Below are 14,972 nucleotides of genomic sequence, written 5' to 3'. Positions count from 1 at the left end.
ACTGTTATCAGAATCTTGAAAGCACCTCACTCTAATAAAATAATGTTACCTCTTTGGTTGAACTGATCTCTCGCTCTCTCCATGACCAGTTTTTGTAACTTCATCTGGGTTTACCAGCTGGAGTGCTCGCAAAACATACTTTCTCAATGCAAATTGGTACCGGTGATAATGAACTTGAATTTGAGACGTTATAAACAGTGCGATGACATCAGTTAGAACGTGTGGGGTTTTAAAAAGCTGTGAGTGACTGAGTAAACAACTTTTACTGAACTTTGACTCGACTACGTTTGATCATTTTCTTGTTCTTCATTTCTCACTGTGACCCAGTTGTATGTTGGTGACCCCGATGGGCCCAAACAGGTTTTGGATCCAATATGGACAACGCAATGGTCTCGCTCAAACTGTCTGTCTTTTGGAGCACTCAACCTGAAGTTGGGTTTGGGCAGGCTGAGGCACAGTTCCACATTCACAAGGTAGAAGTGGATGTCACTAAGTACCATCAAGTGGTAAGCGGATTCGACCAGGACCCATCTGTTCTCGGCAAGTACGAAGCTCTAAAGCCCTCCTTTTCTGGATTTACCATCTCTCACAGCACGAGCGAGCTGCATGGCTCCTCCACATCAATGGCCTTGGAACTGAAACCCTTCAGAGTTAATGAATGACTTGTTGGCACTGGCAGATGGCCATTGGCCTTGGTTGCTCTTTGAGCAGTTGTTTTTGGAGCTTATGCCAGAAGACATTCGCCTCATGTTGGCTGATGAGGACTTTCATAACCCTTGAACAGTGGCTGCCTGTGAAGACATTGTGTGTGATGCAAAACAGCAAGGTGCATGGCCCACAGAATTAGTGCTGCATCACACCCAAAGGCCTAGGCTCCATGAGTACTGGTGACAAGTGTGTACGTTCCCCCAGACAAACATGAACCACCTGGTGTTTCTACCATCAACACTGGGGTTCTGGAGCTTGCCAGTGCTGACCTCCTTGCTCCTTTCTGGAAAATGCCATGGCCAGTTGTTGCTAATGGCCACGGCACCTGGCCACCATAACAGCCTGCTCTATGTCTAGGATAGACTCTCCCAGCGCAAATTTCTAGTTGACATGGGTGCGGTGAATAGTGTCCTTCCTCCATTGGGCTTTGATACCTGTATTTGGAGTGCAGGTCCGGCACTCACTGTGGTGAATAATAGTTCAATTCGTACGCACGGAACGTGGACTATACACTTGAAATTCGGTGACAATAATTTCACATGGAAGTTCATTCTTGCTGCTGTGTCCCGACCATTGCTGGATGCCGACTTCCTCAAAGCCTTGTTCACTGATGGTGGACTTAAAAGGGTGCCGGTTGGTGAACACCACAATGTTCTAGACTTTCTGCCTAGGAAAAGCCAAACTACCCGGCCCACACTTAGACGCCTTGGAGTTCTCGACCAACAAATTCACCAAACTTCTTGCGGAGTTACTGGATATTGTCACTCTCCAGTTCTCTGCTGCCACACCCAAACATGGCATTGCACACCATATCCTCACCCAAGGGCTTCCTCTACACGGCTGAGCCCGATGCCTGTCACCCAACAAGTTGCAGATTGCAAAACAAGAGCTCCACAAAATGGAGGAACTTTGAATCATGTGCAGGTCTGATAGCCCATGGGCTTCACTGCTACATATGGTGCCCAACGCCACAGGAGTCTGGAGACCTGTGGGGATTACAGGCATCTCAATGATGCTACCGCTGCAGACTGCTACCCTGTGTCCCAGGACTTTACAGCTAATCTTCATGGGGCCAGGATACTTTCTAAAACTGACGGTGCATGGGGACCACCAGATACCTGTAAACATGGAGGATGTGCCTAAGGCCATCATCATAACACCGTTTGGCCTCTTCGAATTTTTGAGAATGCCTTTTGGGTTCAAGAACGCTGGACAAATATTCCAGTGATTGATGGATGCAGTGGGGCATGGCATGGACCTCCTTTTTGTATACTTGGACAACATACACGTTGCCAGCCTCTCCCACAAAGAGCACCTGCAGCATCTGCATTTACTCTGCTGCCACCTACAGGAGTTCGGGCTAATTGTGAACCCTGCCAAGTGCAAATTTGGGCAGTCCACTATCGAGTTCTTGGGACATCAGATCAGTAGCTGGGGTGTCGTTCCATTGCCTAGCAAGGTAGAAGCCATCCTCAAATTCCAGAGGCCTGATATGATCGAAGGACTCCAGGAATTTGTGGGGATGGTCAGTTTCTATCGTCGCTTTCTATCCTCTGCAGGTCATAATATGAAACCCCTCTTCGACCTCATGTCCAGCAATGCCAAAGAACTCAACTGGACAAAGGAGAGGACGGTAGCATTCCAGCAGGCCAAAGATGCCCTAGCGAAGGCAACTTTGCTGGTCCATCCACAAATGGATGCACTAACCCCCTTGATGATAGACGTGTCTGACATGGCAATAGGTGAGCTCTTGGAACAGTACACTAATGGACAATGGAAGCCTCTAGCTTTTATTAGTCGGCACCTCTGCCTTCTAGAAACAAAATATAGCTCATTCGATGGGGAAGTGCTGGCACTGTACCTAGCGGTCAGACACTTACGCTATTTTTTGGATTAAGCTATTTTTGGAAGGTAGGGACATCATGGCTTTTACTGACCACAAATCATGAAGGCATCAGATCCCTGGTCAGCCTGCCAGCAATGCCACCTATCTTGCGAATCTGAGTTTTCAACCAGGATTAAACATATCTCCGGTAAGAGTAATGTGGTGGCTGATGCCCTGTCCTGCTCCTTCGATCAAGTAGTACGTGCTCTCTCTCCAGGTGTAGACTACACGGCGCTCACCAAAGCTCAGCGCCAGGAGGACAAACTCCCGGCTTGTGGAACTGCTGTCGTGAGCCTGCAACTCGAGGATGTAGCCTTTGGGCCACAAAGTACCATTCTCTTGTGTGACCTTTCCACAGGTCAGCCTTGCCCTATTGTCCCTGCTGCGTGGAGACGTTGCATTTTCGATGCCATTCAGGTCTATTTGAGTGATGGTCCACCTGATAGCCGACAAGTTTATATTGTCTGAACTCAAAAAGCAAGTCACGTACTGGCAAAGACATGAGCAGACGACCAATATGCAAAAGTGCAAAGGCACATGAAGATGTCGCTTCAGCCTTTCCAGCCACCGCAGCGCAGATTCGACCATGTGCACATTGACATTGTTGGCCCGCTTCTGGTGATCCAATGGTCTAGGAGGTTGTTAATGGTCATCAACAGATCCACTAAATGGCTGGAGGTAGTTCCTATGATGGTCTCATTGACCAATCCATGTGCCAGAGCTTTTATTTCCGCCTGGGTATCTCAGTTCTTCCTACCCACACACGACAGAGGCCCACAGTTTACCTCTGCACTCTGGGATGTTTTGTTGCAACTGCTGGGAATGCAGCTTCATCACATGACAGCCTACCACCCGCCGTCGAATGGCCAGGTGGAGGGGTTCCATAAGCACATTCAGGCTGTACTGATGGCCCACCTCCAGGGACCTGATTGGGCAGACAAACTGCAAATAAGAACAGCACCCAAGGAGGATCTCAACTTCTCATCAGCAGAGTTGTTTTTTGGAGCCCCACTCAATGTACCTGGGAAGTTCATGCCCGTAGCTCAAGGACAGGAGGTGTCACTGACTGAAGTCTTAGCAGACTGCGGGAGTGGCTTGGAAAATTGGTCCAGTTCCCACATCAAGGTATGGAATGACACCCTTCATCCCAAAGGAGCTCCAGGACTGTGAGTTTGTGTTTGCCTGGTAGTGCATATGGACCACCCTTACAGAGGCCATATGAGGGCCCCTTCAGAATCCTACAAAACAATCATACAACTTTTGTACTGGGGGGCATCCAGAGATGTTTACGATTGACTGACTAAAGCCCGCTCATCTCGACCTTGATCGGCCCTTGCCATAACCCCCGATGCGAAGGCGCGGACGACCACCCAAAAGCGATGGACAGTAATGGCACCAGAGGTTTAGCCTCCTATCGTCGGTTCTGGGCAGGGGCATGTAGCGGCTCACTGGAGGCTTAATTGAACCAGCTCGGGAGGTTCCGAGTGACATCATGACATCACAATGCGAGGACGTTATTTGGAATGTGTGGGGTTTTCAAATGCAGCAGGTGACTGTTTGAGTAATGACTTTTACTGGACTCTGACTCAACTATGTCTGATCATTTTCTCGTTCTTCATTTCACACTGTGACACATTTGCTACAATGGTCTAAATCTCCACCTTCTAAGTCACCTTTTCTCCAATTTCATGGCTTTCATGCATGGGTTGTACCAGCTCTGTTCTTTCCTTACCATTTCACCCAACAAGACTTCAGATTTTCATCCTGGTTTTTCAAGTCCATCGCTGACTTTTTGCCCCATCACCCTGTCTGCACTCCTTGGCCTCTCTGCTTTTGAAATGATAACATTCTCACTTGCTTCAGAACTATCAGCTGAGCTTCCAACCTGATGGACTCCTTCTTCTTCTCCACCTTTGTCATTTGCTTTGAGTTTTATCTTGAAGCCTGGCTCTTTCATTCAGCTTTTAGTCACCTGGTCTTGCAGCTTTACATTGTGGCCTAGTTAGTGCAGTAGTTAGGGTGGCTATTCGAAAACAAGGACATGGTCATATCTATCTAATATATCTATCTATCTACAGTGTGTTTGCATTTGTTGTTTTTGCAATACCATTTAAATTTTATAAAAAATATAACTTTTTTTAAACACTCTGTATATATATATATATATATATATATATATATAAATAAACCCATAACCATGTCCTTCTTTTGGAATGCTACCCTAGTGCAAAGCCATTACAGTGCCAATGACCCAGATCTACTCCGGCACTGTCTGTTCTCCTTGTGTCTTCGTGGGCTCCTTCTGGGTGCTCCAGTGTATTTGGGTAGCATGGACCTGGGCCAGATCAGCCTGTTACCATAATTAAAATATCCAATGGCCAATTACAGTAAAACTTCAATCATCCTCTCTCGTTTTTTTAGAAAGCCTGATGATTCTATATCTGGTTCACAGGAGACCTGTCCGCACATTCTCCTTGAACACACCATGGGCCCATTCTCACACACCCTTTTTTATTCATGAGGACACTCTCCCACATTCTCTTTTTTTTTTCCATTAGTTCAGAATTTAATTCTATTCCAAAGTGTAGCACCTGTTTTTTTCAGGCTCACTGAAAAATTTATTAAGCATCTGAATAACATTTTAAAATGGGTGAATTCAATGATTTTTGGAGTAGTAATTGGAGTAATATCCAAAGGATTTGGAAATCTGCTAGTCCCCTATGTGACCTACTCATCACTGATGAAACTGGACAGAAACTGGGAGATAATTTCGTTGACAACTTTGGATCTGTCTGCTGCACAGCAAGGACCTCCCATTGGCCAATCATTTCAATTCCACGCCCCTTAACCACACTAATGTAGCACGTGCTACAGCAGGGTGCTGAAGTAAGGCACACGCACGAGGTAGGGACAGCCAGTGCTGCTTTATTGAATGATTTGCCTTGCCTTATATAGGCCTGCTGGGCCTAGTGGTCCCGCCATATCTGCAGAAATGACATCATGGGCTTGGCATTCCTGCAGTCCTTGTTGTTCCCCGCAGCACTGCCTGCGGCCCAGGGAAGAAGGCCATTTATTTGGTGTGGTCCTTGTGGGATCACCGTGCTCGACCACCATTGGGATGCCTATCGGGTAGCGGGCCGCCACATTAACATGCCTGAATGTGGACTTGTACATTGCTAAACCAAGGCCTCCTGCAAATAAGAGGAATAACACCTTGAATTGCACTCTCCAACCAAATGGCATTAACATTGACCTCTACTTTCTGTTAACCCTCTCCCTCAAGCCTTTCCTTTATCTATCCCTCTATCTCCTTTCCTCCAGCTCTTCACACCTTCCCTCTCTGATAGAGAGCTGTCCTCAGTCCTCTCCCCATCACTTTGCCATATCTTACCCTCCCACCTCTGTCCTCCTCCTGCCCCCCTGCCCTTTCTTCACTCCTCTCCTCCCCCTACCTTTTTGTTCAGGTACCAGTTTATACTTGATGAAGGGCCCAGGCCAAGGATGTATGACTTGCTGAGTTTCTCCAGCACATTGTTGCATTCCAAAGTCCTGAGGATGGCTGAATTATCAGAGCTTTTATATTAAAAAGGCAATGTTGGGACATGGTGACATGCTGCCAGCTGCTCATGGCAGACCCTCTACTTGTGTGCACAGTATTACCATCAGTCTACCCACTTCCATCTACACTCTGATACCAGCAAAATTACTAACATCACTTGACTAAATTCCCTTCACTGTGGTTCATCTATTTATTATTGTACAACCTCCTGCATGAGATGACTTGAGTGAAGCACAATAGGGTGTAGACGCTGTGATTTTAGTACAAACACTGAAATGCTGGAGGTACTCAGCCAGTCTTTTCGGTGTCTGTAGGAGACAACGATATATTGCTGACATTTCAGGCCTGAGCCCTTCTTCAAGGAAAACAATTAGAAAAGGCGGAAGCAGGATGTATCAGAAAGTCTCAGAATTCAAAAAACAATGGGGAAGAATCCAGACCAACAAAAGGAATTGACTTACCTGGATAGCACGCATTTTACTATATCTTAGTACATGTGCAACAATAAAGCAATTCAATTAATTTTTTTCTGTATTTTGTTACATTGCCTTGTGGACGTTGTACAATATTAACAATGCAATCTGTTGTTTTATAATCTAGGTCACAACTTTGGTGAACTGTGTCAGAGATCCTTCAAAGAACAAGAAAGGACAATCAAAGAAAGCTCATGTCCTTCTGGCATCAGTGGAAGAAGCCACAAAAAACCTCATTGAAAAAGGGGATCAAATTGCTCAGGACAGCAGTTTTCTGAAGGCAGAACTAACTGAAGCAGTGCAGGATGTGCGGCGAGAAGGTGAGTAATGCGTGTAATGTTTACCTAAGTAGGTGTCACACCTTGGAACTGAAGTGTGCAATGTGTGTGATCAGCAAACTATTTTGATTCTATGAATGTGAACTTGTTCAGTGTTCTAATAACTTTGACCTTGGTGACCATAATATAGTTGGGCTGCTTGTTGCATTTCTCCTGTAAGAGACCAGTTACCCAACGTTTCATGGACATTGAGTGAGGCAAGGATTCTGAAGAAATTGAATTGTGCTGGAAAATGTAGCTTGGAACCCAATTCATTCATTAATCTCCACTCCTATGTTGGCATGTAGGATGCAGACAAATCCATTTGGTGACATTATTGCTGTTTGCCATTGTTGGTGTTAAACACACTGTTTATTGCATTTTCAGAGGATCTAACCTACACCCCTGGTACGTTTTGAACAGTGGGGGAAACCAGAGCCCCCAGAGAAAACCCACGCAGAGACGGGGAGAACTTACAAACTCCTTACAGCCAGTGTGGGATTCGAACACCCTTGCGGTCCCTATTGCTGGCGCTGTAAAGGCTTTGCGCTAACCGTCACACCAACTGTGCCACCCTCTGGTGGCAGCTCTTAAAGTAGAGGCCAGTCTCTGCAGGGTCCTACTAAGAAAGTAAAACATGGCTGTTGTTCACAACAGTCCCTTGGCCTCAAAATGCCTCCCGGCTTCATTGAATGAAGCAGAAACCTGCAGATGCTGGAAACCGGAAACAAAAGCATAAAATGTCAGAAATACTCAATAGGTCAGCAAGCACATGTGAAGATAGAAAGTGAGTCAATATTTAAGGTCAATGACAGCACCTTTTAGACTACTTTCACCAAAACATATGTCTGCACTATTGAAATATCATTATTTCTCTTCCTCTAACTGTGAATGTTTATTTATCAATAGTTTTATATTTAATATCTTTTTTTATGTCTTGGCATATTACGGTAAATTAATTTATGCCATTATAACTGGCATGTACACCTGCATGGCTGCAGAATGCAAGAATTTTGGTGCATCTGAACATGAGAAGGACAATGAACTCTTGTACACATCACCAAGAAGATAAAGATGGTTAAATGCACAGGAACACTGTCAATTGCAGGTTCCTTTCCAACTCAAACATCGCTCTGACTCGGAAATGCAACACTGGGGCGAAGTCTCAGGAAGCTCAGCTAATAGAAGATGGCTCACTACCCAGCTTCTCATGGAGAATTTGGGGAGGCCCTCTGAAGGCTGGCGTTGACACATCGTGGACTATAAATTAAAACAAAACCAGCTTTGACCTTGAACTGGTGCATCAGTCTTAGCTCTGGATTGCACTGAAGATCTGTTCATGCTTGTAATGTTTAACACAAAGCACTTTGTTGTCCACGACTTGGCACTTCCTTGTGAATGTCCGTCTGAAGCAAGAACTGAAATGCGACCAGCCCATGCCCATTGCTAAATATAGGTGCAGTTGTTGTCAGCTTAATGGAGTGTAGCAGCATGCTGCTTTAGTTGGAATGCAGTAAGTGGTCTGGTTGCTCTCATTACACTGAAGGGACAGCTAGCTTCCTTCCAAAATGGGCTGAACTTGAATGTGGAATTTTCCAAGTGATCTTGAGATTCGCTGGCCCAGAAATTCTGTTGCGTAACACAATGCTGATATGCATCGCAATTCTTTTTGTAGGCTAGAGTCAGAACCTGATCGTGCTCATGGCAAAATCTGCCGATCTCTATTCGGTTCCTCAGATGAGCTAACATAGGGAAAGGTGTGAAACACCAAAGTCTGCAGATGCAGTGATTGAAATAAAAACTTCAGAACAGATGGCATTAACGTCGACTTCTCTGGTTTCCGCTAGACAACTGAAGAAACTTAGCAGGCCGAAGAGTCTACTTTATAGAGGAAAGATAATGAATCAGAACCAATGCTTCAGCATTAAGCCCTTCATCAAGGTATGAGCAAAATTTAGGCAGGCGTCTGAATAAAATGGTGGAGGGGAGAAGCACAGGCAGGAGAAGGGAGAGAGGAAACAAGAGAAAACAGGGGGAGGAGGGGATAGTTTTGCAATGAGAAGGGGGTGAGGGAAGGAGATAGAGGAATAGGGAAGAGAAGTGGTCAAGCAGAAACCAGACCAGTTGATGTTAATGCCATCTGTCTGGAGAATGCCCAGACAGAATATTGGATGTTGCTCCACAGGTGGCCCTGTTTGGCAGTGCATGAGGCCATTGACAGACATGTTGGTGTGGAAGTGGGGCACAAAATTGAAGTGGTAGGCCACTGGGAGATCCCAGTTATTGACGTGGATAGAGTGAAGGTGTTCAGTGAAGTGATCTCCCAGTCTGTGTCCAGTCTTTCCCATGTAGAGGAGGCCACCCCAGGAGCACTGGATGCAGTACAGGAGACCTGCAGATTCACAATAGAAGTGCTGCTTTCACCCTGACCTCACATTCACTTGGTCCATCTCCAGCAACACTCTCAATGAAGAACCAGTTTGAATTATGATTTGGAGAGTTACTGTCTTCATAAAGAATGTTCTGCTAATAGCTCTGCCTTGTTTATTTACTGATGTAAACAGCAATGCAGAGGTATCTGCAGATAATATTGCCAGAAAGACAATGATACTCACTGATTTAATGTCATGGGATTTCTACGGCAATTAGATAAGCCCACTGTGTAAATCTACCAAATAAGCACTCGGGTCAAATTGGACACACCATTGTCACAATGGAACCTGAATCATTTGCCAGGAAACTGGCAAAGTTGTTCATGAGATGCTTGGATTTTGCTCTAAATTGAAGACAATGTTAGATGTGCTGTCAAACCAGTTTGATGTCACACAAATCCATTTAATTCCTACCTGCCCAGTTAAAATTAATTCTACTCTAGGGGATACCCTTACCCATCTGCTACTCCGATGTTTGGAGATTGTTGCTTGTTTAATAACTTTACAATCCAAGTTGTCAATATGGAGCATCCAGAGGAAGAAAGCAATGAATAGCATGCAGCAAGAAACAGATTCTTTGGCTTGAAGTTCCTGTCACATCCACACTATAAGAGGTGGATTTTATGGTCATTGATTTGTACTGAATTCCTCTACACATGGAGGATCATTGGCGGGTTTATCAGTGACCCAGCAATTCCATTGGCCACCTTCTGCAAGATCTGCAAGGTCAGTATCCTCATCTGTCTTCCGCTGATGAACTACCATGGACCACATCCTCTGTGAGTTGCCAATGTGCAACTTTGACTGCACTCCATGCATGTCCAATCATTTAACCCATGTGGATCCCACTGACCCTTAATTTAAGTGCAATGTCAGGAATTAATTGTTGGCTGGGAGTATTAAACAGTTTCATACCTTCATATTCACTCTACTTATTACCACCAGCTAGCTTGACTGTCTGAAGAATAAAGCTTCTCGGGCCATCTTGATAAACTGATAAGGAGCTCTCTCTGGTTCTTTGCGTCTCTGCTGGTCCTGTCCCTGGAAGCTTTATCACTGGGAGGAATGTAGTGTTGTGACTCTACAGATCAAAAGAGTACAGGATGTGCTCTTCAACATGATGTCTATTCTGAACATGATACCACCTTAAACTAAATCTCCAGCTGTCAGAACTATGCAGGAAAGGAAACCAGGCTTGTCCATGAATGCTTGAAAATTCCTTGGCGTCGTATCTCATGGGCCCAGCAATCGTTGTTTCTCATGGGGATCTACAACTAGGTACTGAAGGATCCTGAGGGGCGATCAGCAGAGGAAGATGACTCACTGGAAGGTGGGTTCCTTCCTCAATCATTTACCCTGGGTTACGAGTCAGGACTGGCAGATGGTATGTATGCACCTACATTTTGACTCTTGCATTTAGGTGACAGATATTTTGGTGCTGGACATTTTGCATAAAAATAAAACTACTTTTGTAGCCTTTGGACATTTTGGAGCCTACAGTTTGGCACTGCCTGTCAACCCCCAGCATTAGGATCTATTGCTATACTTATTAAATAATAATTTATACAAATGATCTAACCCTCCCCTGGGAAACATTTTGGAATTTACTGTTATACATAGGTTCATGTTTGGGGCTGGCCCGGCTTCCCATTGTATGGCAACACTGCCTGAACCTCTGGCGTTTCAGAAACCATTGCCTGGACCTCCTGTGTTTCAGTGACAGCTGCCTGAATCCCGAGCATTGCAGAAACTCCCTCCCCAGGAAACCCACTTCCCTTGGCAAACATTTTGGATTTATTGTAGACAACAGACTTGCCAAGGCAAATAGCGCCTTTGGAAGACTACACAAAAGAGTATGGAAACCAACTGAAAAACCTCACAAAGATAAGCGTATACAGAGCCTTTGTCATACCCACGCTCCTGTTCGGCTTCGAATCATGGGTCCTCTACCGGCACCATCTACGGCTCCTAGAACGCTTCCACCAGCGTTGTCTCCGCTCCATCCTCAACATCCATTGGAGCGACTTCATCACCAACATCGAAGTACTCGAGATGGCAGAGGCCGACAGTATCGAATCCACGCTGCTGAAGATCAAACTGCGCTGGGTAGGTCACGTCTCCAGAATGGAAGTCCATTGCCTTCCCAAGATCATGTTATATGGTGAGCTCTCCACTGGCCACCGAGACAGAGGTGCACCAAAGAAGAGGTACAAGGACTGCCTAAAGAAATCTCTTGGTGCCTGCCACATTGACCACTGCCAGTGGGCTGATCTTGCCTCAAACCGTGCATCTTGGCGCCTCACAGTTCGGCGGGCAGCAACCTCCTTTGAAGAAGACCGCAGAGCCCACCTCACTGACAAAAGACAAAGGAGGAAAAACCCAACACCCAACCCCAACCCACCAATTTTCCCTTGCAACCGGTGCAACCGTGCCTGCCTGTCCTCATCGGACTTGTCAGCCACAAACGAGCCTGCAGCTGACGTGGACATTACCCCTCCATAAATCTTCATCCGCGAAGCCAAGCCAAAGAAGAAAGAAAGAAATTAAATAATCATACATCTAAACGCAGGGGTTTAGGTGGTGCAGCAGGACGGGGTTAGCCAGCAGACAGTAAATGGGGTGGCGGGCCAAAATGTCCTCGACCATTTTATTTTTGGTTTAGATGGCTGCAGTCACACTTGAGGGATGAGTTGAGGGGCAGTCATGACCAAGTTCCTATAACAATACCCTTTGGTATGGCACTGTCAACAGAGGAATTAGTACAGTGTGGTGGTTTAGTCTTGGCAGTGCTGTCAGTTCATTAGATTTTAAAAAAAATTAAATGTAGACATACACCATGTTAACAGGCCTTTTGGGCCTACGTATCCATACTGTCCAATTTGCACCCAATTACTTTTTGAATGGTGGGAGGAAACTGGAGCCCCTGGAGAAACCATGCAGCCACGGGGAGAATATACTAACTCCTTACACACAGCGCAGGATTTGAATCCTGGTCCTGATTGCTGGCACAGTAAAGGCTTTGTGCTAACTGCCATTCCAACTGGCCTGCCTCTGAAAACAAAAATACAGGAAAGCAGTTTGAACCCAGAGATTTGAAAAATCTGATGCTTCCTCAATTACCTCTTCCTCCAGGTTAAAAAAAAACATTGATATGGTGTCTGAGTAGACCCTAAAGTGAGTTGTGGCTCACAAAGTGCTTCAATGAAAAGGACTCACAACTTAATGTGGGGAAGACAAGAGCCAATATGCCCACGCAAACTCCGTCAAGCATAAGCTTAGGATCAGTCCTAGTGATTTTGCATCTCATTGGCTGGGACACGGAGTAGTGTTCATGGAAACTTCACCCACAGATTACTTGGTCACCATAGCATACCTTCACCTCATCAGAAGCCTAAGTTTCAGGTTCCCACTAAACCCCCTGTGGTGGTACACCACCGGCCTACTGCAGGGGGCAAACTCTGTACCTGCAGGAGTATAAGGGGACAGGACAACACCTGGCCGGCTGTCAATCAGTCGGCCTGAAGGGATCAAGCCCCACATGGTCAAGTGTCAATCACCCTCCGGGATATAAGGTTGCGTCGGCCTCCTGAAGCTCACTCAGAGTTACTGCAGCTACAGCCAGCCTGGCTCTGTGGAAGTCTTTGTGGATTAAAGCCTGATGTACAGTCTTTACCTTATGTGTGTTTAATTCTGGCTAACAGCGCACCACACCCCCGTGTCTAGTTCACTGTACAAATCTGTGATGTTGAGAAAGCACATCGAGGCCAAGCACAGTTTGTTTTCCTCTGTGATGGTGCAAACAAATGGATTTCCATTTAGGACGTTATGCTTACTCAGTACAAACTTCTGTTTAGCTTTTAACTATCAATGGTTTAAAATCCAGATTGATTAAAAGATTTGCTGTCTTTCAAAATGCTGAAACTCTTCTGACAACACTCTAATGTGGTGATGTTTTCAGGAATGTTTTGATCAGCCTCACTTAATGGAGTGCACACGTTATCAAATCTGAACTAAAATGAGTTGCAAATGGCAAAATTCTAAAGAAATCACAGAAACTGTTCCAAAGTGGTTGTATGCAACATTCTGCTTTCAATAAATCAATGCTGGTTATTAATCAATAATCAGCTGAAGATCAATTGCTCTAACAAGTGGCACAGTGGCATAACTCGTCTCGCCTCACTGTGCCGGAAACCCAGACTCAATCTTGATCTCGGATGGTTTCTGTGTGGCGTTCTCTCCATGACTGCACTGGTTTCCCCCTGACGCTCCCGTTTCCTCCCACGTTCGAAGGCGTGCCCGGTCATTGGACACTGTAATTTGCTCATAGTGTGCTCGTACCTTGGAACTGGGTATTGATGGGAATGTTGGAAGAATAAAATGGGTTTAGTCTGATGGTTAGCATGGACGATGGGTCAAAGAGCCTAATTCCCTGCTGCACACTCGTCGACTTGTGATTTCAGAAGATCAGAAGTTCTGGCATTTTGACTTGGCCCACTTAAATGCTTCTGTTGCGAGACTTGATAACCTAGGAGTGTAAAATTTTCTATCACGCTGTAATGGCAAAGCCTGCGTACCTGTGTCTTCCTACACCTGAGATATTGCACTTCTGTGAGGAATGCCAGCCTGATTCACCTGATAACACCAGCACTTCTGGGGCTGGTTAAAGCCACGTCAAAATGGATGAAGGTGTCACTTCAGTTGCCTTTGCAATGAAGCAGAGAAGGCGCGAAACAATGTCAGAGCTCCCTTTAATGGAGAGAGCAGTGCAGTGCAGGAAAAGGATCGTTGCCCAACAAAATCTGTGCTGAACCAGATATAAAAGTCGACTAAATCTCTGCTGCCTGCATGTGATTCATATCCACCTATGGCAGCATATCCATATGCTTACCTCGCTGTCTCTCAAACACTATTTTATTTTTTCAAATTTAGAGATACAGCACGGTAACATTCCCTTCGGGCCCATGAGCCCATGCCTCCCAAATACACCCATGTGACCAATTAACCTACTAACCCTGTAAGTCTTTGGAAGATGGGAGGAAACCGGAGCACCTGGAGGAAGCCCAGACACAGGGAGAATGAGAAAACTAGTTACAGACAGCGATGGATTCGAATCCATGTCACTAGTGCTCTAATGACGGTGTACTAGTTGTGTTGCCCCTTATATTTGCTCAGACCCCTATCCTTGCCAGCCATTCCAGGGAAACCTGCCCAAAATGTCTCTTTTCAACTCCCCAGCTCCCTGCACATCCTGATGGGTTAACATTTTTACCTGGGCAAAAGATTGACTATCCACCCTATTTATGACTTTCAAAATTTTACGAACTTCTATTACCCTGGGCCTACGATGCTCTGGAGAAACATCCCAAGTTTATGCAATCTTGCTTCCAATCCAGGCATCATCCAGGCATGTATCTCCCGTACCCTATCCAAGGCCTCCACATCCTTCCTGACCAGAATTGCCTACAGTTGTTCAAATGCGGCCAAGCCCATTTTTTAATACATCCATGTAATGCACGTCGAAAGAACCAAAGACTTATTGATCCAAACCAAGGCTTTTATTAACTAAAAGACTGGAGCACATCACAAGTAGGTTGACCA

General features: G+C 45.5%; 1 protein-coding gene across 6 annotated transcripts in view; it reads left to right on the top strand.

Annotated features, from left to right (window-relative positions):
* The window catches only part of LOC138744504 (catenin alpha-3-like), a 1,801,283-nt gene that overhangs the window by 12,151 nt on the left and 1,774,160 nt on the right, over positions 1–14,972 (top strand). For all 6 annotated transcript variants that reach the window (XM_069900796.1, XM_069900799.1, XM_069900798.1 and 3 more), the window contains exon 3: positions 6,753–6,945. In XM_069900796.1, coding sequence (XP_069756897.1) covers positions 6,753–6,945 — 193 coding nt within the window. The remainder of the gene's footprint in view (positions 1–6,752; positions 6,946–14,972) is intronic.

The sequence above is a fragment of the Narcine bancroftii genome, chromosome 10 (genome assembly GCF_036971445.1).
Source record: "Narcine bancroftii isolate sNarBan1 chromosome 10, sNarBan1.hap1, whole genome shotgun sequence".
In the NCBI taxonomy this organism is placed as follows: domain Eukaryota; kingdom Metazoa; phylum Chordata; class Chondrichthyes; order Torpediniformes; family Narcinidae; genus Narcine; species Narcine bancroftii.
The sequence above is the reverse complement of the archived record's forward strand: the minus strand, read 5'-3'. Positions and strand labels throughout refer to the sequence as shown.